The 24,573-nt window shown below is 33.3% G+C and overlaps 4 protein-coding genes and 1 pseudogene across 5 annotated transcripts; 2 read left to right on the top strand and 3 right to left on the bottom strand.

Moving 5' to 3' along the window:
• Positions 1-273: 273 nt before the first annotated feature.
• Positions 274-3,924, top strand: LOC128168483 (uncharacterized). 2 transcript variants are annotated; one of them, XM_052834673.1, is made up of 7 exons: positions 274-678; positions 1,035-1,102; positions 1,615-1,761; positions 2,002-2,070; positions 2,781-2,849; positions 3,226-3,270; positions 3,590-3,924. In XM_052834673.1, exons 1-7 carry the CDS (start codon positions 488-490, stop codon positions 3,808-3,810), a joined length of 810 nt encoding a protein of 269 aa, XP_052690633.1. In that variant the 5' UTR covers positions 274-487; the 3' UTR covers positions 3,811-3,924. The 2 variants fall into 2 exon arrangements, with proteins under 2 accessions (XP_052690633.1, XP_052690634.1); XM_052834674.1 differs by having other exon boundaries at positions 275-678; positions 2,784-2,849.
• Positions 3,925-3,946: 22 nt separating this feature from the next.
• Positions 3,947-4,866, bottom strand: LOC128168484 (putative nuclease HARBI1). The gene is made up of 2 exons (XM_052834676.1): positions 4,563-4,866; positions 3,947-4,370 (listed from the first exon to the last, which is right to left on the bottom strand). Exons 1-2 carry the CDS (start codon positions 4,771-4,773, stop codon positions 3,973-3,975), a joined length of 609 nt encoding a protein of 202 aa, XP_052690636.1. The 5' UTR covers positions 4,774-4,866; the 3' UTR covers positions 3,947-3,972.
• Positions 4,867-4,885: 19 nt separating this feature from the next.
• On the bottom strand, positions 4,886-6,751 carry LOC128168509 (putative nuclease HARBI1). Its single transcript, XM_052834718.1, has 3 exons — positions 6,145-6,751; positions 5,015-5,127; positions 4,886-4,912 (listed from the first exon to the last, which is right to left on the bottom strand). The coding sequence occupies exons 1-3, from the start codon at positions 6,569-6,571 to the stop codon at positions 4,886-4,888; spliced, it is 567 nt and encodes a 188-aa protein (XP_052690678.1). The 5' UTR covers positions 6,572-6,751.
• A 1,801-nt stretch (positions 6,752-8,552) lies between these two features.
• Positions 8,553-12,212, top strand: LOC128168519 (uncharacterized). The gene is made up of 2 exons (XM_052834734.1): positions 8,553-10,062; positions 10,929-12,212. Exons 1-2 carry the CDS (start codon positions 8,577-8,579, stop codon positions 11,894-11,896), a joined length of 2,454 nt encoding a protein of 817 aa, XP_052690694.1. The 5' UTR covers positions 8,553-8,576; the 3' UTR covers positions 11,897-12,212.
• Positions 12,213-12,808: 596 nt separating this feature from the next.
• On the bottom strand, positions 12,809-23,048 carry LOC128168508 (uncharacterized; annotated as a pseudogene).
• Between the last annotated feature and the right edge of the window lie 1,525 nt (positions 23,049-24,573).

The following is a 24,573-nucleotide window of genomic DNA, read 5'->3' as shown; positions in this document are numbered from 1 at the left end:
AAGGGGTATTACAAAACAGTTGTTGACTGTGTCTCGGGCAACAGTTGATCTGTCGGACCGGCTCGAAAACTGTTGCCCGCGGCCTTCGGCCTTGGGCAACAGTTTGCGAACCGGTCCGACAGATCAACTGTTGCCCTCGACCCCAGTCAACAACTGTATAATGTTGTCCAGGGTCCACCGCCATAAAACTTTGAGAATTCTCATAAAATTCTCAACTCAAGTCTTGAGAATTACTCAGCTAAAAATATTCTCAAAATCACCGCCATAAAGGCACTTGAGAATATTCTTAGCTGAGTAATTCTCAAGACTTGAGTTGAGAATGTTCTCAAATTTATGTTCTCGCGAGACGGTTTTCGCGTATTTTTTTCAATGACTGAAGGGGTCTAGTGGAGCTCTTCTGTGTTAAAAAGGTTGAAAATGTCCGTATCTACTGTAAACAAATGCGTAATTTCCTCTGTCTTTTGTCGTCTGCTACCTGATTATTATCATGGAAACCGAAGAGAAAAAGCAGAGAGTGAGAGCTCAAAACTGGACAGCAGAAGAAGAAATTGCGCTTATAGAAAACGTCAAGGAAAGGTCCCTTACATTGTTTGGCCCAATAAAGGGAAGCGGGATGAAGGGGAAAATAAAGGATATTAGAGAGAAGGAATGGAGTTGTATTGCAGACAGACTAAATTCGTAAGTTTTTTAAAGGAAATTTGATAAAAAGAATGATCTAAGTGACATTTTTCTTAAATAGGCCTGACCTACTTGAACTTTCGTTTTACAACACTCATGGATTCAAGTGCACAGATGCTGTATAAATTTGAATCGGAAACACAGTCAGTTGTGGCAAGTGTCATGCAACGTAACATGTGTATATATACAGAAGATGGATAACATATTTTAAACATTTTAATCTGCATTATATTGTTAAAACGCTGTGATTAAATACTGGTTATCATTTACTGAAAATGGTTATGAGATGCTAAAAATAGAATCGGAAAATCCCTTGTGCTCATCTTTATATTGATGAGGTTTATTTACTGTTTTAGTATGTTTGACACAAAGAGAAGGGGTTTGGGCGAGATAAAAAAGAAATATTACAACATCAAATCAAGAAGTATGTTATAATTAACATCATTACAATCCTTTTGAAAGTTTATTTTATAGTCCAATCCACACTTTGCAAAAGTTGTTCCCCTTTGCGGGGTCAACCCAAAGGTCAAAAGGGAAAAAGCAACTTTTCCCTTCTTTAAGCAACCAAATATTTGGGCGTCCTCTGAAGAAATCTCTTGGAATTTGATTTATTCCTTCGTTGTGTGGGTTGCCCCAACTTGGGGCAATTAACATTCACAGCGGAAACGGATTTTGATGTCAAATGACGAAGTTACAACCCTCTGAACTACAAAGGCTACTGTGAGAAATATATGGGTTTTTCCCCAAAGATGGCGGCCAAGGGACATAACTTTTGTAAAGTGTGGATTGGTCTATTGTTTTATAGATCTATATAGCTCATAAACAGTATTAAAGCTGTAATAATAACTGATATAAATATTTGATATTATTCATTATATAAACATAATTTTCATGGTCATTGGACAAAATAGCAAAGTTGCATTAATTTGCATGCAGGTAAAGAAAAATTAGATGGAGTTAAAAGACCAAAAACTGGAGGTGGTCCCCCCTTACCACCTCTTACTCTTGGTGAAGAGACATTCCTTCGGCTCTCTGATGGGGAGCCAAATATCCATGGATTGGAAGGTGGAGTTGACACTGATGGTACTTACAATTAATTTAAGTGTTTCATGCATCATCATTTTGATTTAAATATATTTTTTGACAACTACAAAAGCTTCATCAATTTTTAAGAAACTTAAGAGAGAGAGAGAGAGAGAGAGAGAGAGAGAGAGAGAGAGAGAGAGAGAGAGAGAGAGAGATAGCTGGCTTCATATGATTACTGCTTCGAAATAAAATTTGCTATTAAAATAGTACAATGAATATACACTCTTTACTTTTAAGCTCCAGTTCAATGTCAGTCCTCATCGACAGCTGAAATGTCTTGCTTATCTGAACAAAGTACATCAGAAGGTAAAATAAAGTTACTTGTATTTGTCTTTGAGAATGTTGTATCCCCTTAATATACACCGGTATATACCGTATATATAATACATCCATAAGAAAATAACATTTGATTACATACTTAGTAGTAAATACAGGTTTTTTGCATATGTGATACAGATGACATCACAACACAGGTTATCATGCAGCCCTAAGGCTGGTACGGATCGGTATCACACCACTTGCGGAACTCCTCTGCCTTAATTCTTTCATTGCGGTATTTGTGCATGTTTACAAACGAAAAATAAAACATTTGCTACAGTTGACATTTTAAAGTGCAGTTTAAAACTACCAATGCTAGCAACTGTATAGAAGCAGTTAATTTGAAAACCTGGGGAAATTCTGGTTCTGTAGATTTATGTTTAGTAAAACAATGAGATCTCATATTTTTATTAAATACATGTACAGACTACTTTTAAATGATATTTAAAATCATTTGTTCAAGTTGATCTTTTTAAAAAGTTTTATTACTAAGAATGTAATGAATATTACAATATATACACTTTTTTTAATATCACAGCCTGTATCAGCCCTCGACCAATATCATCCGTAGGGCTGATACTGGCTGTGATATGGAAAAGGGTATGTATTATTCTGTATATATGACACTTATTTTCTATGATTCTATCATTTTATTTCATGTTTTGCACCTAAGTTTGCAGTTTTAAAATATTTTAAAGCAGTAGCAGAAAAGCTTGAAAATTTGGACAAAGAAAATGCAAAAGCAGTGGAAGAAATCAGCATTCATGGTATGGTGGTAATTTTATTGACCATGATTGGTTTTAAAGTAATCATCATTGATTGTTAAGTGGTATACACGTATATACAACCTAGCAAGAAAAGCTGTCAGCATATGCCCCAGCTTTAGACATATAGATCCCAGTCCAGCAAATTTACTGCTATATATTTGCTTCATGTACCGGTATTTCCACGTACTTTTCTAACAAGTATTATTGATAGGAATTAAGAAATATTGTACACATTTTGAAATACAAAGCATTAAGTGATATGAGTGTAGAGGGTATATTTGTCAAAAGTGTAATATATAATAGATTTAATATAATATAATATATGAGTATATGTAGTTTACTATATCAGTTAATATTATACTTTGTTTTCTACCAGTGCCAGAACATTCAGGATGTAAAAAGAATAAGCACATCAAAAAAGGTACATGTTATAAACTTAAACATATAGTTTATTAACAAATACATTAATTCAGCTATGTGCCTATAAAATAAATACATGTAGATCGATTCATTTAACACAACTAATGAATTTATGAACAAATAAAGAAATCATGTGTTTATCATACATAGAACCATATTAATAAATGATCTTTAATAATTTTAAACAATTACTTTATAAATTTGCACAAAGTTGATTGACACTGAGATAATTGAATACATATTATATACATGTCTACATGGATCAATATCATTTTTGCTCTGCTTTACTATTACACTAATATGTTAAAATAATTTAATAGAGAAAGAATCCCAAAGAAGGTGTTTAGAAGAACTGGAAAGAGAAAACATAACTCTCGATAACCAAAGACTGCAGGATGAGATTGCTAAAATAAGAGAAGAGAGAGAAGTTTTAGTTTTGAAGAAGGAGGTCCTTACTCTACAAAAGCAAAAATTAGTTTTTGAAATTCAGACATCATTCCCATGTCTAGTGGAACAGTTGTCATCACTGCCTGAATGTTAATGACAATTTACACATTATAATTTGAGAGAGAGAGAGAGAGAGAGAGAGAGAGAAAGGGGGAGAGAGAGATTAAAATGATGTTACTTAGCAGAAATAAATTATCATAAAATCAAACTTCAAAAGTCTATAGTTATGCATTATGGTACATAGCCTGAAAGTGGCTCAGAAAAATCCATTGGTGATGGCAGCTCTCTTCAAGACTCCATCATTCCTGGCAGGTGCTGCAGGGTCCTGCAGGAGCTGAGGCTGACAGTCCCTGATATTTAGGTCGCAAATGTTGTAACTGACTTGAGTGTCCTGTCTGTCTATGGCGATGTTGTGTAGGATACAGGTAGCAGTTATGTATTCTACTGCTTGGTCTGGGCATGTCCTCAGTCCAAAATGAAGCGATTGGAACTTTCTCTTCAATATTCCAAAAGTCTGTTCAATCAGAACACGTGTGCGACACAAGCTGGCATTAAATCTCTCCTCAGCAGGGGTCCGTGGTGCTAGATAGGGGGTCATCAAATATCTGGTTAGGGGGTAGCCAGAGTCACCCAGTAGTAGACCATCATGCATTCCTAGATTTTAACAATATTTTGTATTTTAAATTTGCAAAAACTTGATGAACACAATATAAATCAAATAATGGTATTTATAAGTACCTTTACAAAGTTGCATGATTTTTATAGAATGGTTATACATAAATTTTATTATATAGGAATTTGAATGCATTATTGCTGAGGTGAAGTATTAAAACACCATGCAATTACCATTTTCAAACTGCTGACAAAGAGATGATGTTCTCCAAATTCTTGAGCCATGGCAGGATCCTGGCCATCTGGCACAAAGGGAAGTTATTCTAAAGTTAGGGTCACACACCATCGACATGTACAAAGATATTGTTTTATGTAGAGAAATGTGATTACAATGCAAACATTTTTGAGTACGGTGTGTTCTATAATGTTTAACAAATTCTGACATTCTGATTTTCTGTATTGTGTTGATAAACACTTGTACAACATATTTAATTCAATATTTATACATATTTTTTAACTTTCGATTTGCTCATCAGATTATCTTGAACAACTTGTATTCATCTTAATAAATAAATGTCTACAGACTTAAGTATAAAGCATTAAATTTTACCAATATAAGTTTATGATTTTTATCAATCAAGGTCCTCAGGGACCACGTTTAAACATACATTTAAAAAAAAAAGTACCTGAACATTTCGACTATGAAATCCTTTTCTGTTTACAAAGTCAGCTTCATTTGCAGACGGTGTGGAAATTCTTATTTGTGTTCCATCAACACAACCTAGAACTTTAGGAAATCCTAAGAAAAAAGAAATGTTTATATTATAATGTATGTTCATGTATTATCAATGATACATGTACACATTATGTAGTGATCCAGGTTAAGATTCGAGATTTGTTTCCATAAATATATTGCAAGATGTATTTCAATATGTTGTAAGATTCTCAATGCTACAGATGTATATCTATAAAGATGCTGACCCAACCCCAGCATTAACCCACCAACTTGCCCCCCCCCCCCCCCCCAAAAAAAAAAAAAACAAATAAAATACTAAGACCCCAGCGGGTTAGATATAGAAAAAACCATAAACTTTGAAAAAGGTATTCCATCTTATATACTACATGTAAGTACAAAATTTTATTTAAATACTATGGTATCCATTTGTAATATCTGCATTGACCTAGCACCCCCTTCACCACATTTAGACTCAAATGAATTTATTTATTTCGCAAATTCACTTTAAAGTGTAAAATCTAGTTTATTTAAAAATGAAGTGAATAATTGCTATGAAAAGATGAAGAAGGGTACTTTAATCATACATATTTTGAAAGAGGGTTGGGGGGGGGGGTGTTTGAGAGTGGGTTGTTTTAAGATGTTCAGTCATTTTATCACAGGGTGGTAGTGGTATGAGTACTCTGATTTTAGTGTGTTGGATATACATGTAATAATTTGTAAACCAATTGACAATGAACATCCTTGATAATCAAACTGACAGGTGCAACAGACTTTTAGTAATACACCTCTCTTGGATCCACCACCTATTATTCGGTAACTGCCCTTTGCGGAACTCTTTTGAGTGCAAAAACCCAAAAAGTCAATCATCTTTGGAGATGTGTGAATTATGTTCGATGTCTGTACAAGCTTTAATCAGAAACATTTATGTCTTAGCTTTTAAAAACACCTTTATTACGGAATGATAAGAAGTTGAACTCTCAGAAGTGTTTACTTTTACAATGTTTATTGTGCTTTTAAAGCAGAATCGGCAACTTTCATTTTACGGCGCATACAACTCTAAACAGTGTGTACAATGATTACCTGCAATTCGGCGGAATCCTTCCCTGACTTTACTGGCCATGTCACCCACCGGGAATTTAATCATGTGTGTGAACACCTCAATAATTGCCCTTGCCACAGATTTTACCACTCTTCCTGCAGACGATTCGGACACATTCAAACTGTCCCCAACAAGTCGCAGGTGTGCCCCGGTGGCCACGAATCGTAGGAAAAGGAGCACCTGGATCAGCGGGGGAATCGGCCGATTCCTGGCAGTGTCTGTCTCTAGGATGTTGTTGACTCCATCCACGATAAACAGAATGGTTTCTGTAGAAAACCTGTATCTTTGATACACTTCTTCCTCATCAAGACTTTCAAGAGGATTACTTAGGTCTCGAAAAACACGGGGCCGCCTCATTGGAACCGCGTTCTGTCTTCTGCGACGCCGACGTCTGACAATGGCAGCCATTTTGTTTGCTTGAGAAAATTCTTAAGTCTACTTTTTTGTATACTCAAATATTTGAGAATAAAACAGAATTTGAGAATTTTTATTTTGCTCAACTTTTTTATGGCGGCGGCTGAGTCTGAGAATTGGGGAGTTGAGAATATTCTCAGACTTGAGAACATTCTCAGACTTAAGAATGTTTTATGGCGGTGGACCCTGAACTGTTTTACAGCAGGATTTACCGTGATATTCAATAATATTCTAACATTCGTCGTTACGGTACTGTTAAGGCAATTCAAACTTTACAGGATTACAACCTGAAGTATTTTTCATGAATTTATAAAATAAAAAGAACTAATAGAACAAGGTTCTGCTCTTAAAGAAAAAAATTAATGTTACAATTTACTTTGAATGAGCTTTACGAACCCTCCTGAATAATTCTGTCCTTTTAATGGCTGAAAACTGCTTTGTTGTCTTTTGTTACTATATATCAAATTGTTTTCTATCAAATAGTGAAGCTTTGTCATCAAATAAACTGAAAGGTGACTGAGTATTAACTAAACATCCAATGAAGGACCGAACTATGCCATTCTGATTCAGTCAGCTTTTTAGACATTCCGTTTAACTTTCATTTGACTGAATGGCAAAGGTTCATTCTGAATACATTTTTATTCTTATGATTACATAAAAGCACGTACAAGCCCTAGTTCTGTGGATTATTTACCAAGTTACAATTGCTTTCAGAATTGGGACAACTGCCTATGTAAATATACGTTCTATTTATCCTTTAATTTCCCCGGTTGAATTTAATAAATCAATTTAAACGCATTCATTTCATAGATTTTTTTGTCCAATACCTTTTTCAAGAATGAACATAACGGTTGCCATAAACAAATACTTTACGAGCCGGAGGGCACGCTTTTTATCTTGCAGAAACATTGAATCTCAGAAGTGGTAAGTATCTACTTAAGTGAAATCTTAGATTTTCATATTATCACTTCTTCCAAAGATGGTTAGTTTATTGTGTATAATATATGGAAGATATTTGATAAAAAGCTCATGAAATGTAATGATGTCAAAACTCATTTATTGATAACAACTTTAATTGTTTCTGTATATGGCAGTGAAGTAGATATCATATACCCCCAATTCTTAGTTTTTAATAAGTTTTTTTGTTAATATGTGTAGTACCGGTATATTCAGTCTGTATAGCTTTACATTCGAGAATAACAGGGAGTTGAGGTGTTAACTCATCTAAAAAAATATGACTATACTTTGTCCCGAGTTTTAGCTTCCACAAATGGTACCTTAATATACCGGTAGTTTTTTTTTTGGCAAATATTTTGTCTCCACTTTGCATCAGTCAATATTTCGTCCCTCGGAGGCTAGCGTGATGTTGCCCTCTACCCAAGTCAACAGTTCTATGCTTATCGTATTAATTTATCAAATATAGAATAAGATGGAAAGTCCGTGGGGAAAAAGCGGAAATTACTTGTAGAAAACAGATTTAGTTATCTTTCCTAATAATTGTGGAATTGAATATATTTTGAAAAGAGAATTTAATCAATAAATTTCTCTGAAGTATTTTAATCATATTCTGGAAGCATGTGAACGAGCTTATATCTGGTGTTGCTTGATTGATAAGTGTAAAAAAATGAATATGACTGACGAGACATAAGATAAGGTAGTTTAAATTCGCTATAAATATAATATTTTTCAAATATATTATGTTCTATAGCTAGGTGTTACAATCCAAGAACTGAATATTATCAAACCATTCGTTTGAGAAAAGAAATTCGCCCGAATAGCCTTCAAATAGTATACCTGTATAGTATTTGATTGAAATACTTGTCTTACTACTGGATTAGTTATATACATTTTCCTTTCTGACATATATTATTTTTCAAATAATATCTGTAATATGCAGATATTATTTGAAAAATATTATATGTCAGAAAGGACAACATATTTACTTTTCTTTTTGTTTTTATTTGTTTAGACGTTTGGAAGAAAAAAAATATTCCACGTTATGGAGGTATTACAGTATAGAGTACGTCAGTGCTCTAAATGTTCAGGAGATCTTGAGTTTGAATGTATCACTTGTCAGTCTGATCTGTGTCAACGATGTAAAGAAAACCATTTGATCGTTCTCTCTAATAAAGACCACGATGTCACGTCATATCGAGAGAGAAGTAACAATGATTTACAAGAGAGATGTGAGAAACATCCTAGGATGATTGTCCAGAAGTACTGTCAAACATGTCGGACTCCTTCTTGCTTTTACTGCAGGAAACATAGAAAACACAGTCTAATAGATATTTGGACTGCATGTGAGCAAAAGCGACAACAAATCGCACAAACTATTCACATCATTAAACATGAAACTCTCTTTGCTAGACAGATTATGTTGAAAGGAATTAAAATTGATATAAGAAAATGCCACGCAAATACCCCAAAGAATGAGTTTTTAATGAAAAAAAAGTCTAAAACATTGCTTGACAACGTGTTAAAATATAAATTATTTGTACACAGATGTTTGAAACAAAAAAATGTATCTAATACTCATCTAGCTTGGATACAATGCTTTGAAACGATATATGAAAAGTCATCCTACAGGCCGATAGACTTTCTAAAAAATATCAAAAAAGAAAACATTCTCCGTAAAAAGGATTGTCCTTATTTCTTAGAGCATGGAATCCAACAGTTAACGATTGGATCATTCAAAGTAGAGGATTTGATTGCAATACTATGTGAAGTAAAATTTAAAGAGAAAGGGAAGCGTTGCGTCGGTAACGACCACCTCTTTAAGTTGATGCCTTCCCCTTTGCTACAAAAGTCGATTTTGAGAACAGATGTTGCTCTTTGCTTCCCCGATTCCTCGGTGTCATCGGACCTGCTTGATGTTGAAGATGAAATGTCAGATTTCGATTTGATGAACAAAACGAACGAAGATCTAAAAAGTCTGCAAGATGATTTATTACAAAACTGTGAGTTTGACAATGATTCTAGATGGATTCCAAAGTGTCTGCACTGCTCCCCATATACCGGGGATGTTCTTGTCGGTATGCAGCAAATTTTCAGCAGGAGGAAATATTTGACGAATGGTAGAATAGACCGGTACGAATATCCAGGTAGACTCAAGAAAAAAGGACCAGTTCGCTATTATAATCCTTTGTATGTCGTAGAAAACAATAATGGTGATATCGTGGTGTCTGATGACAGATGGCGTGTAGTGGGGACTGATCATGAGGGAAAGGATCGATTTAAACTTGATGGACTTAGACCGTATGGTATCTGCACTGACGCGCTGTCACATATCCTGGTTTGTGCTATTCAAACCAGCACAGTACAGGTTTTTGATAAGAACGGCGTATTTCTGAGGCATCTTCTATTGAGACAGCCAGGGTTAATTTCCCCATGTTTTCTGGCTTATGACATCAACACTTATCAACTATGGGTTTGGTCAGACTTAAACAAAAGAGTTTGTGTTTACAACTACCTAACCCGGCCTACCGGTAAGTCAAATTGTCTTCTCCTTTAAATATATCCATTACTTTTCAAATGAAAGCTGAATACTATGATTCTAGTAAGTAACAACACACTGTGTGGATTTAGCAACGACACGCTGCAGCTATTTAATATTTGGCATATTAAATGTACAAATACAAAATTATGGCATAAAGTTGGATCACATGATTTATTTATTTCAATAAAACAATTCTAAAAATTTAAACTTTCCGCTGTACGCGTCGTCCTAAACTGGTATTAAACACCTGAGCAATTCTTTATATAGAACCAGGTGACACAAACAGGTATTCGAATGAAAACTTTATATTTCCGAAAAATCAATTCATTATTATACCAAGTAGAAATTGATTTATGTCTAATTCGTCCCTAAAACGAAAGAAATAATATATGTTTAATATAATGCGTATATGTTTCTTTTTCACAGTTAAAATGTTATAATTACGTTGGTTAAAATTTAAAACAAAATTTTAAAAGTTTTCTTTCCTTGATAAGATATATCAATACCTGTCCAATGATGCGGTTTTTGTTTGGTGTCGCTTGACATACGATAGTAATATATTAGTTATCGCTTATGTGTTATTTACAAATATTAATTATACGCAAACCAACCATACTTTCTTAAAATATTTCATCCCTTGGTCAAACAATAAATTGCCCTTACCCCTTTTAATGTTACCGAACGCCCAATTCTTTAAACGTTACACTATTTGACTTCAATGGGCATTTCGTTCAGCTCAGTCAATTTGGTTCAAGGCAACAAAGATGCCTATGATATGCAATTGATATTTAAATAACTAGACGGCGCCACAGTATGTAAGATTAAAAATTACTATAAAAAGTTCAAATGTTGCAGATCAAAATCCCCATACTTCTAATTCGATTGAGAGTTCAAGTGGAAACCAATCCTTGCAGACTAAAGGAACATGTCCGATATATTATCCTGAAAGACTGGAGTCTGTCACCACAACAGGTTATGGTCCTAATCATATTTCATGTACGGGAACAGATTATGTTTGGTTTAGTTGTACACCTGATTCTCTCTTCTTGACAAGCACAGTAGGTTCCGATAAACATTCTCTGTTGGATGGTTGTGGTGATGCTTTATATTTTGGTAGACACACTGTAAATAAGGATAATGAACTGATCTACATTGATAAGAAATATAACATCATCAAACTGTCAAGTGATTTTAAAAATAAAACTGAGTTCATCATTTTAAAAGACTCTACGTGGAAGCCATTTTGCGTATACAGTTCCAAAATTACTGGAGATCTACTAATCGGAATGTACAAACACGAAAAAAGGACGGGTAAGGTCAATCGGTACACTCACAATGGAGAATTGATACAGTGTATACAATACAATGACAAAATATATGAACTGTATTGTTGTCCGATCTTTATAACCGAAAACCAAAACAGAGATGTTGTTGTGTCCGAATCGGACGTGTCGCGCCCTAATGCTGTAGTGGTAACAGATCATAGCGGGCAATATCGTTTCTCCTACTCTGGGCATCCACCAGATTTCGAGTTCCAGCCACGTGGAATCTGCACCGATGAGTTGTCTCGAATTTTGATTTGTGACAAGATGGAAGAGAGAATACACATTATCGATAAGGATGGTCAATTGATAGCAAAACTGTCTTTGAGCCCTCCAGATGAGTTTGTACCGTACAGCATAGCTTATGATATCACTACTCGCTCTCTTTGGATTGGAGCTGTTGACGAATACGATGTTAAATTATCCGTCATTGAATATGAAGCAAGTCATCCTATTCTGACTGGTAACAGTGAAACGCGACGAGATAAATCCATGTTATGAGTTATATTAATTCTTATTGCATGTCAATCTCTTCTGTGTTCGCTCATGTAACAATAAAAAGACGAAATAAATCCAACAATAACGGTGTATTGGAATTTAAATATCATAGGTCAGGTAATTCAAAACGTTATTTATTTAGTATTTATGAATAATAAATAATAAATCTTGTATATATGAAATTATGAACTTTCCTGTTTAGCCTAAAATTTCATTCAAATGTTTGTACATTTGTAATTTTTGATGTAATGTGTATGCATTCGATACCACCACATGTCATTTTTAGAAGCAATTATTAATAAATATCTGAAGAACCGTTTTGAAGCCTTACTTTAAAAAAAAAACAATAATAAGGTTAGATTGTGAGAAAGTTCATTGAATTCAAATACGCCACGAGATCAAAGTAATACCTAGGGAATAACAATATGTTTTGATATTTTTGATTGTTCGATTAAAAGCAACCAATACATGGAAATAGAAAAACTTTAATGTAAAAGAATTCTGGAGCATCTCAGAAGCATCTGTTAAAATATTAAAAACACTTCTGTCGTTTATTCTGATGATTGTGGAGATTGCAGATTGTTAAAAGTCCAGCTTTATTTTGGATTCACAGATAAAAATAGCTATAGCTATATTGACCACAAAACGAAAAAACCAGCAAGGTCAAACGAGATTATTATACCTCTAGTTATTTTTCAGTATATAAGAATTATTCGATATATTTTGCTGATTTGTTGAGAATCGCCGTAAACAGACTAATTCCTGCAGAACAGACTGATTCCCTCCAAAACGGTGCGTCAGTTCGAGGAACTGATACACCCCTATTGGGAACACTTAGTAATTTCTTTTAGCCAAAGATCTAGAAAAAGTACCAAAAAATAAAATCATGAATATTCATAACCGTATCATTTAAGGGAGTATGGGACTGACACCAAAGTAATTGAAAATTTTTAAAAATTGGTTCAACAAATAGTATTGCATTTTTTCTAACAAAATATAACAATTTTTTGATAGGTTAATATGTTTGTTTCCATGGTAACGGTATCCAAACATACCCTTGTTGGAAATACTTCCATTCATCAAAATACACCACTTATAACAGAAATGAAGCAATGCTACATCGTTTATAATAATTTTATTTCATTTTTCTTATATGCTATTTATAATACATTGACAGAACAACAATTTATTAAAAAAAAATTCTGAAAGCCTCCTCAGTATCATACAATGTGCGACCGAATTTCCTCTGCATGAATCAAATTTGTAGCTTTTTGTGTTGACCGTCAATGCAAAATGGTCAAAAAATCTGTTTTGATATAATTGGAAGTTTTATTTTTGAACTTAAACGAAATATACAAGTGTTATGCTTTCACTGGAAAAGGAGAAACTCATATGTCAATGACTTAGATAAAAAGATATTGCAATCTGAATTTACTCTGGTCTGTTTTTACAATTTCGCGCCATTTTCACTTGATCACTATTCTAGTGTAGATAAAATAATCAATACCAACTTTTTGTTCAATCAACATTGAGTCAATTAATAATATCTTTACTACAATGCTGGTACTTTATAAAATTCACCAAAAAAGTAAAAAATTATTCATTTAAATTCCAAATTTCCTCTGCTTAACTTGAAATTCCTCTGCTAAAATACAAATTTTTAAACCATTTGCACCTTATAACAATATACCAGGTAGGAACAAAATAATTCTAGTATGTATAAACAAATAAATATTTAATTTATGATTTGCTACATGTATCTTATAATAATTTTTTTCATCTCTGAAACATAAAAAAAGATTGAAATCAGCATTACATCATGTACAAAATGCACAGTACAAATGCCAAATATAATTTTAAGCTATTTTGGCAGAACAACATCCATTACTGTTACAACCATATATTATGCTATGAATTTTTTTTAATACTAATCAAGTTTATACTGGACATTTAACTCCTCACATGTATATGTACAATATAATAGATCAACAAACTTATACAAATAATGCACCCAAATCAGAAGCCCTTTCAACATTGTTCCATGTATTACCAATCTAGCATAACTAATGAAGCTGACAATTACCGCTCCAGAACGAACGCTATCAACAATTTTATTATATATCTAACATATACCCGGTATATTGAAGCAGACAAGAGCACATCCTTGGCTTATCCATGCAACATCTGCTTTTTATTTGGGCAAAAATGTAGTATAAACATCTTTTGAGATACTGTATGACTTTAAAGTTAAAGTTGTGTGTTATTTTTTCACAATATAGATGGTTCCTTAAGATTTCCTTCACATGATAAGCATCCAATGTTTTACCAATATTTGTGTCAATGTTTGTCCGAAGTTTGGAAATCATTGTGCTATCTTCATCACCAACTTTTGTCTTTATACAAATAGACCCATCATTCACATCCTTGACCATCTCTTCTATCATGTCACTCTCCATGGCCTTCATAGAACTTCCCGTTTCAGTTGATAATGCAATCATGTGGAGGAGGTGTTGATTTGGAATTGAGAGACAAAGTACATGTGCGACAGGATTTCGATCTTGTTGAAAAGTTTTCTATTTTTCCAGAAAATGTCCCGATCACAGATGAATGATCTGAAAGATGGGAAATAGCATCACTTAAATACTTATACATAGAGAAATATCTAAAAACTGTTGTGACATTCAAACACAAGGATTTCTTAGGATGTACAATTATGGTTCACAAAGACTAGGCCTCGTACAATTCAGGGTTTATTTAACTACATGCAGTTCGATTTCCCTGGCATTCAAAAATTATATAATTTAGAATTTACTGATATAATAAACAAACTTTTTAAATGAATGAAAGACTTTCAATTGCCACACTCATGCTTAGAGTATTAAAAAGAATAAAATAAATGACAAAAAATATATTGCACAGTGATAATCTCTAGGACTAAGGATTCAGTCAAAATATATATGGAATAATACATATACTTTTACCTTACTGTATGGGGGCTTTAATTTGTTGATATGAAATTAAGAGTATACCCTTGAAATCCATGAAAATTAAACCAATCACAGTGATACACTGTACCAAACGAAATTACCTAGTAGTTTATGTACTAGTAATTTATCAAATACCTGATAAACCGTCATGACTTCACTCTCTCTATCTATTCTGCCAACCAGCATATTTCTATATATAGCTCTTCTTCAATAGGAGATCAATACAGTCTAAAAATGGCCCCGACCATCGAGCTCTCTTAAATGCGTATCTGCTTACATCCCTAATTCCACCAAACTCCTCCACTGTCTCCAACCACAATCAGACATTTGGACAACTTCTTCATGGTCAACATCTGTAATATTAAGTTACATAATCAGGAATTTTTGCACCATGAGAGAATTTTAAATGGAACACCAGTTGGCTGCAAAGTTGATCAGTAAAAAAAATATATGCATATGTACTTGATATTATAAAGGCATAAACAGACTCTAAGGTTAACTCAGATTTAACAAACATAATAATATTTACTAAGAGAGGAATAGTTTTACTTAATATAAGACAATGACTTCTGAAATCTTTACTTTTAAATTAGATGTTCTCCAATCAGATAAATGCAAATATTTCAACATGGAGAAGGGCATGGGGCTGTGAAAAGTAATTTTTGAGGGAGCATTATTTTGAAAGACTGAAAGTCACACAAAAACTCCAGACACTGTAAAAGTGTTTTAACAGAAAAAAAAGACACCATCTGAGGTTGACATTGTACTTGACATCTATTTTACACCTATTTGAAATTTATTTTGCTGTCAATATGTAAATTATGAGTTAATGTGTATACCATAGTGTATATCATTACATAAAGTGTTCAATCTGTCTTTCTATTTTAAAATACATCTCCCGACATCATGGGTTTCCAATAGTCTAACTCAACCCCACACATATTAATGGCTGTCAGTTTACAATTTCTATCAAAACTAAATCATTTTTAACCTCACTCATATATAGCATCAGAAATTACTGATACAAAATCAAAGTCATCATCATTTGCAGTTTCAACTTGTAGCTTATAGTCTGTCCCGAGTTACTGCTTCCATCACCTTTTGATTATTTTTAATAAAAATACACACACCTGTCAGGCTGTGAAAGAAATGCTGTTGAAGTCTATAAAAGGGAAAATATCCAAGATATCTTAATTGATAAATTATCATTTTTCACTCATAAAAGTTCACAGGAACAAAAACAAATTTCTTACAGAGATTTATAATGGGAAATGTTTACATCTTTTCTCCATTCGGAAGTACTCCAGACACCTCGCACAATTATTCAACGTTATCATCCGGGCTTATTTATGGCTGATGCAATGCAAAATCTCAGCAGACTTTTTATTTTGGGATGTGTATTGAAACCCGAAGAGGTACATGTAGAGGGGGCGTTTCAAAACATATAATCTGGACATTTTTTATAATAGTGGATGAACATAGTTTGAACTCAAAGGTATTTATGATTATCAAAGTATCAAGTGAAAAGTAGTGGAAGCAAAAACTCGGGACAGAGTATAAATATAAATTGAATACCAGATAATTTGACTAATGAATATGCATAGAGACGACAGGAGATTTCGTATGTGTTGTATGACATCATTTTGAACCATACATTTAAAATCGACCACTAGAAACATCTGATTATCTGAAACATGTGACGACATGATACAAATTCTGATATATGTTAGAATTAAGTTTAACTATTAATAATGAGAGACAAAGAATTCCACTGTGTTCTGATATGTGTATTGAACCATAGTGGCATACTGTCAAAAACTTGTTTAAATAATTATAATTATTTTTTTTTATTATGAAATTACATCTCAGGTACTTGGGGCTTTACTTACGAATGTGTACGATAGGCATAGGTATCTTACATACCAATGCTTGTGCATTACAACGCCATAGCATTTATATAAGAAAAATTCAATGATGTCCATACAAATTTTACTTTTACTCTAGTCTCAGTAAGATTCGCCGAAACTGAAAATCTGAAAAAACGTCTATCAAAAACTTTCAGTCTCGACGAACTTAATCCTGCTGAGATTACCAATACTTTTACTCTATCAATGAATGTAAGTCAAACCTGGACAGATCGCTTTTACTGGCGTCGAGTCATATTCCTCCAGAATTTTTCAGCTGTAATATCAAAATATGTGATTGGTATGCCCAAGAGAGCGTCCACGTTCGCATTAGACCATCCTTTTTCTGAACTTTAGCAACCTTTCTGTGGCGATTGGTCTTCTCAGCGTTCAAAATCAAATCCACGTTTCCTCCGCATTGCCGAAAAATGAGCCGATATTTATGTCGTAAAAAAATATTTTGGGTTAAATTAACTCTTATTATCATTTATATTCACGCTTTATTATTTAAAAAAACCTATAAAACCCTTTCCACTATAAATTTTATTGTTTAATACCTTAGAATTGAACAAACAGATTTAACGACCGCGAATTGGTTTACGTCATTTAGAGTTGCTTCCAACGGAAGACCTTTCTATTATTGTGCGGGAAAAATTATTTTTCTTTTTTTTTTTTTTTTTCCTAGACGCGAACTTTGAGGCTTCATATCTTGCTCATTTCTGAACGGTTTTTGCTCAAATTTTCAGGGCTAATGTACTTTACAAAACACTATCTTAAGCAATTCATTAAATTTAGAATTCCCTTTCCGTTAAAGAGTTATTCCCCTTTTAAAATTTTTTAGGGCCTTTTGTTTCCAGACAAAGGCTCCGAGACTATGATAGCAGGGAATGGGAATCCAACGAATTTAAATAACAGAGATGTTGTAGTTGTGCACATTTGTTTTTGTTTTTAGATTACGTTTTTTATTTAGGAAAAGGTAGGGGGTCAAAAAACAGGATTCAAAAAAGTGCGAAAATTTAGACATATTTTCCCTTTTATCTTTTAAACGAAAAATATTTTGTTAAGACATGTAGAATAAAAGTTGTGCAAAATATTGAGGGCTTTCATTTGACACCAATAACAAAGGGCTGGCCCCTTAAATTAAGGGCCAATGGCCCCTAACAAATTTTGCTTAATAACTCAAAAACGGTTAGGATTTTGATATGGCTGTCGCTGGAAAAGTTGTTTGTTGGGATCTCATAAAGGTCGTTACAATGTTATTTTGTATGTGATTTGTGTAGTATGAGTGTAAAAAGCTTTACATGTTAACATGTACCTGTTTTCATTTGACAAGTTAACGAAAGTCTGCGCGCGTACAACTGGCATAAAGTTACCGCAGAAAGTATGCTGGTTTATACAAACGGCATTAATTCATAAGAATTTTTTTTTTTTAGAATACGTGTTTTTTTTTAGGAGTTTAAGTCATTGTTGTTAAGTTCTTATAATGCTCAATCCTTAAAAACGGGAATGGAAAACAAATCATTGTTTTTCTTTTCTAGTAAACCACAAAATATGGAATAATAAAAATTTATACATTACATTTTAGTTATTAACTCCATACATTTAAAATCTACCTTGAATCAGAGCTGTGTGTGTACCATTACGTAAGCTTTCCCTCGCCCGCGGCCGAGAAAATCGGTCACCATGGTCGCGGCTGGACTACCTAGCGGTCAGCGGTTATCTACTACACGAGAGTTGCGTCTCTCATATATGAGTTTATTTATCCGCAAACCCAAGAATTGTTTTCGTTTTGATTACACATGTTTTTTTATGGATTAAACGATTGGGTGTCAATTAAGAAATCGTTCAGTTAAATAATTAAAGCAATGTCATTCTCAGTCTAAAGCAATAATAGACATAGATCAGTTGTGGGTTTTAAGTTTAAAATAAATAACTTCTATTTGATAGAGTAAGGCCATTATACTGCAATTTTCAAAGCTTACTGGGTTCTGAGCTGTGCGGGTCTGTGCGTTGTACCTTTACGTAATCTATCGTTCGCCCACGGCAGAGGATCTCAGCCACGGCTGCACTACATAGCGGTTATTTATACACAAGATTCGCACACCGAGACGCACACTTCCATGCATATGAACGTGTTTGAGTTAATATAGCCGTAAATACAAGAACTGTTTTAATTTTATGTTATAAAAGTTTGTCCATTTTGTATTTATTTAATTAGAGTGTAAATGAATATTAATGAACGATATTACATGTACTCCAAATCGGAAACATCGTCAGACATAAATTAATGGTCGGTTTGTTTATAAAAAGTATTTTATAAACTTTACAAATAATGTTTTAAATCAACAACAACCCGCCCCCCCCTTTAAATATTAAACATTTAAATGATGATCATCCATCGCCCATGGCTGAGGAGATCCGGCACGATTGGACAAGTGATCCGCGGTCGGTTCGTGATCTTTTACATGTATCTTATCACGCGTTCATGTTTCATATTTTGCACGGACACAACTATATTTTATTATGTTTTCAACTATTATTTTGGTTTAAGATGAAAAGATAAATTTATTTTACTTGTACAGTTGATTAAGCATTGGTGTATACGATAGCGTACAAGGTAGTTTAAAAATCAAATTAAATTATAATCAAAGTTCCATGTTACATGTTTGCGGTAGGTGCTAGCACGATAAAAGAATGTCCTGAGTTGAGGCATTCGATGATTATTTAAAAGAATATTCACATGAGTTTTAAACAACTTTAGATTAGATTCTATCGGTCACATAATTAATCACTTCTGTAGTTTTTCTACATGTTCGTTTCATTGTGGAAGCGAACTCATTGCTGCCCCCCCCCCCCTCCTCCCGCCCCGCTGACAGGAGCTCGCGCTGTATTTTTTTTTAATGGCGGAACGATATCAAGATCTGTAGAAAATCATTTTTGGTGGTTTCTTCTTACGTGTAACATTTTGTTTCACTTTCCCACCCGTTTGTTTTTTCGGTCAGTCTGTGTTAATTCAATCGCCACGTGCGACCGAGAATCTTGTGTCGCTTCAGCGCACACAGCTCAGAACATATATAGCCCCGGGTCATCAATTGTTATGTAATTGAGTAACAGTTGGAATGGTGCTTTTACTATATAAAATATAAATATAAAAAAATCATCCAGAAAAAATGTTACCGTAACTCAATAGTCAATACCAAAAATAAAATCCGTATGATTACATACTGAAATCGGTTTTTCAGTATTCGGCGGGATTTGATTTTTCTTCTAACATTAGTATTTTTATTGGTTTTAGAGAATACGATGTAAAAATACAAACAGTAAATAAATCTGATATTATTTACATTGATAATGTTGAAAAATATTTAAAATTAAATTAGTCACATTCGTTAGAAAACAATGTTATACAAACATCCGATAATTTTTTTCCTATGTCGTATCATTCGCGTAAATAAATATGCTCTGTACATATTCATGTACCTCAGAAAAAATTCAAATGATTAAACAAAAAAGAAAGTTGTAATTACTATTTCGGATTTTTTTTTCAAAGTAATTTAACATTTTATTGAAAAGAACAAGAAATAAAAATAATTAAAATTTTTGACTCAATCTTCGTATATATTACCAGCGCTCCTTACATGTATAACGGCGTACAGTGTATATAGATTATCATGATCTATTTGAATTAAGTTCCATTCGTAAAGATTCCCATAATAATTAATTGCATGACTGTGTACATTGTAGGCAAATCCCTGTGCGTTAATTACTTCTAAGACGTCTTGTTTTCCGTTAACAGTGGTTTAAATAATTAAAATAATTACTTGTAAAAATATCTATAATCGGGATTCCAAAGAACTTACTTCCCGCAATTCATAGAAATGATCAGTATGTTTTCTTTCTATGGTTACATTTAATTTTGTTCAAATAATGAATAAATTTTCTATCATTTTAAAAATTGTGTGCTTCATCAAATACTGAATATGATTACCTTGAAATCATTAATTTTTCCATTGGCTATTGACAAAAAAAGAGACGCTTGACCATCCAATGAAAACAAATACACAGAGTTTGATTGACAGGTTCAGCCAGGTGCAGGTCTCACCCGATGTCCGAGGTTATGTGTGCCGCTTGTACAAAGCCGAGTGGTCTCAATAAGAGTTATCGATGTAAATAAATTAAAAAAGATACATGCTTATCAAAACATGCTCGTGTAAGTTAAAGTTGATTAAGGCTTGTTCCAACAGAAATCATGTTTTGCTAACTGTATTTAATATTTTTTATGTATAGCGAATTTTAATATTGTACAGTCATTTTACCGGTAACGAATCAGTATGCGGTTTCTCGTGCATGCAACTATTATTATCGGAATTCCAAATGTTTTTATTTTTTGTTTAAATCGCGTTTCTTTGTCCTTCTAAACTGTAGTATCAAACTTCCGAAAATATAAAGGATGAATTACGGAGACAGTAATTTCAACACCCCCTCCAGTTTCCTAGTTTCGAATTCGTTTCCCAGTATCGAATTAAGCGCCCTTTATCACTTCTGACCGAATTTCAAAAATATGATATAGGTACATGTTAATGGACTTATAAATGAACAAGGAAAAACAATTGTGGGAATATGTCATTTAATTAAACAAATAATATGATCGTTTTTTTATCATACCGTTTTCCCGTCAAATTGAAACTGGACTTGAACAGTTTTCATGTCCGTTACTTTATAATATTGAATTTTCATAAAAACACTGTATAATAGTAATTGACGATAAGTAGTTGCCATTTTCCTTTGTTTTTCCCGTATATCTATCAATTTTTGCAGCCAAATAATACTTCTGTCGCTATGAACCGTAACTAGGAAACTACACGCGGTTCTATTTGAAGTCGTAATTTCATTCAAAGCTCCATTGTTATTTGATATGATGCATTATCTTTTTAAATGAATTATATTTACTAATTATTCACTAAATAGGGATCAATAACAAACTTATTTTCATAGTTAGGCCTTATTGTTTTCACACTTTCGTTTTTTCTGCTTTGAACTACCGGCAGGTCATATGTTGGGCACATTTTTAATTTGTAAACAATTCGGTAAATAATCGTGCAAATGGCAAACAACTTCACACACTGATATTATATTTATTTCTGTGTTATAATTACCTAGCTAGGATTTTTTAAAACCTCAACTTTGTCTTCCACCAATAATTTTTCTAAAAATTATTCGATACTTACAAATATTCGTTACCGGTAAAACGACTGTACCAGTACTGAAACATCGTATAAAAACGTTATATATACATGTACTCTGTAACTAGTCGTCTTTTAATACATATACCTTTCTTTTGTTTGTAAAAAATAAATTCAATTTTGTAAAAAGATAAGTGTATCATTTCTTCTAGATTTTTTTTTTTTCATGAAAATACCTACAAGAGAGTTTTGCCAATCACAAACAGTTTAAAGTACATGTAATGTAAAACACGGGCGCCATTTTGAAACAAATTGTCAGAGAGTTCCGAATGAAATCTGATGAACGTTTCACATGGTTCTCGCACGCTTTGCTCGAAACGATTTACACGCATTGTCCGAAACTCTGCAAGCTTTGTCCGAAACGCTAAACGGTTTACACGAAACGCTTCACGATTCACAAGAAACGCTAAACGGTTAACACGAAACGTTTCTCGCACGTAAGTCGCACCTTTTTTTGTTGTAGTAGTACGTTTAAGGGTCTGTAAATTTTGTCAGCACGCAACAATTCTAAATTGTATATTGTCTTCAAAAATTTACAAATATTTAAATAAAAAAGTTATTTTAGAGAAAAGGTTACGTGTTTTGTAAACGGGTTCGGTTTTTTTTTTAAAAAACCCACAATTCCTGACATGTCACATAAGTACATACTGTTTATAACAATGCTTGCTACCCTCTGAAAAATTATCTCGCCATTAAATATCTCATTTTTTAAATGTTTGTTACGATTACATAAACTGTGTGCGACAAATAGTTTTCCTAAAATATTTTCTTATTTTCTTTTTCAAAACACGTTTTATATGCAGGCTTTCAATCACAACACGTTTTTATAACAAAAGCAGAACTGAAAGTTGAGTTATTTAATCGTTTGACACCATATCACATATATTTTCAACTCGCAGCAACAACGGAAGACCTACTCGTGGCTTTGCCACGAGCTCTGCTCTAGTTGTAACGTCCTTTTGGATTGGCTATACGTATTCATCTTTTTCGTATAGCATAACTTGCCTACGTCACAGTACATCGTGCGTGCAATTTAATTATATTTATTTTGACGTTATAACTTGTTGGATACACAAAGAATTATATTAATTTGAACCTTTCCTGATTGATTGTTTGTATCGATATAATAAAACAGTTTAAGTACACCATTGAGGGAGTCAGCAAGATTCCAGTTCCCCTCAACCTAGCCTATTTTGTTCGGCTTCGCCTCCGGGAATAGACCTGCTCTCGGGGATCTGGCCCCGGGGCCATAAAACTTAGACTAGCTTACTTTTGATCTCAGTCTCACTTTTACAAAAGGATTATATAGTGGGAAAGTGAGACTCAGATCAAAAGCAACCTCGTCTAGGTTTTATGGCACTAGGGCCTGGAATGTTGCTGACTCCCTCAATGGTATACTTTAATTGTATACTTTCTTCTGTAAAATATTATAAGTTTATAAAACTAAAGACGATGTACAAATACGCATCGTGTATTGTAACCTTGTTGTTTAATGTATAATCTATGATTTGAGCTGAGAATGTGTGCAGCATCAATGGTAAACTGTACTGTTGGAAAACAATTTCTTTTTACCAAGAATAATTTTTATGAACTATGAATACCTTGATATTCTAGAAGATTTTGACGAGATTCACATTTTTTTTATTTTACCAAAATATTAAGCAGATGTAGTTGCAAAATTACACATCAGGAACCGCCCACAAGCACCTAACGTTATATATTTTCCTATAATAAAAAATATATACCCTCTACCTTTTAATACACAAGGAATACATCGCCACCATCTTGGATTTATTTAATCTGTCACATCAGCTGAAAGTTTTGCATTAAACTAATCGTTAACTGTTTTTGCAATCCTCTCCATCTACCAATCGGCTCTTCAACATTTAAGCTTACAATCGATCTTAGATCATTCAGAGACTATAGGGGATTTTTTGAATTACAAATACTGAATTTTATGAATATTCTTTAAAACAATTTGGCAAGCTTGTTTTTCCAAATGATCAGATGTGTTGTACAGAAGTGTATTGCCTACCTTATAGTATCTAGATACCTCAATCTGAAATAAGTAGTTGCTAATAACCCTAACATTATTGACGTTTAATTATACACCAGCAGTATAAATAATTCATACGCCTGAAGTGAAAAAATAATGAATATTTTGAAAATCAGTACAAGTTTTGTTTGGTATATATCTAAATGGATGAGAATTTTATTTCGTGTGGAATTAAATAGCGACAAGCGTACCAATAGAAATCGAGAACTTATATTGTGGGATTCGGAGATAAAAGGGGGATAATGCGTGTTTCAAAATTCATGTCAACCTTAACACACGTTGTCAAGGTTTGTTCCCGTTTTGCACACATTTGAAAATTATGTATCGAAAAAATGTGTGCGAAACGGGAATTTGACCAGGTGAGATAATTGCTTAATTGCTATAGTCTATATCACAATTCCTGTGAGGGCTATTGACAATGAAATAAATAAAACATATGTACTCCTAACTGATATTTACATCTATTTTATGTTACAATATGAATTGCATA

Source organism: Crassostrea angulata, unplaced genomic scaffold, assembly GCF_025612915.1.
Source record: "Crassostrea angulata isolate pt1a10 unplaced genomic scaffold, ASM2561291v2 HiC_scaffold_1, whole genome shotgun sequence".
NCBI lineage: Eukaryota > Metazoa > Mollusca > Bivalvia > Ostreida > Ostreidae > Magallana > Magallana angulata.
Note: the sequence above shows the minus strand (reverse complement) of the source record. Positions and strands in the feature narration are given on the sequence as shown.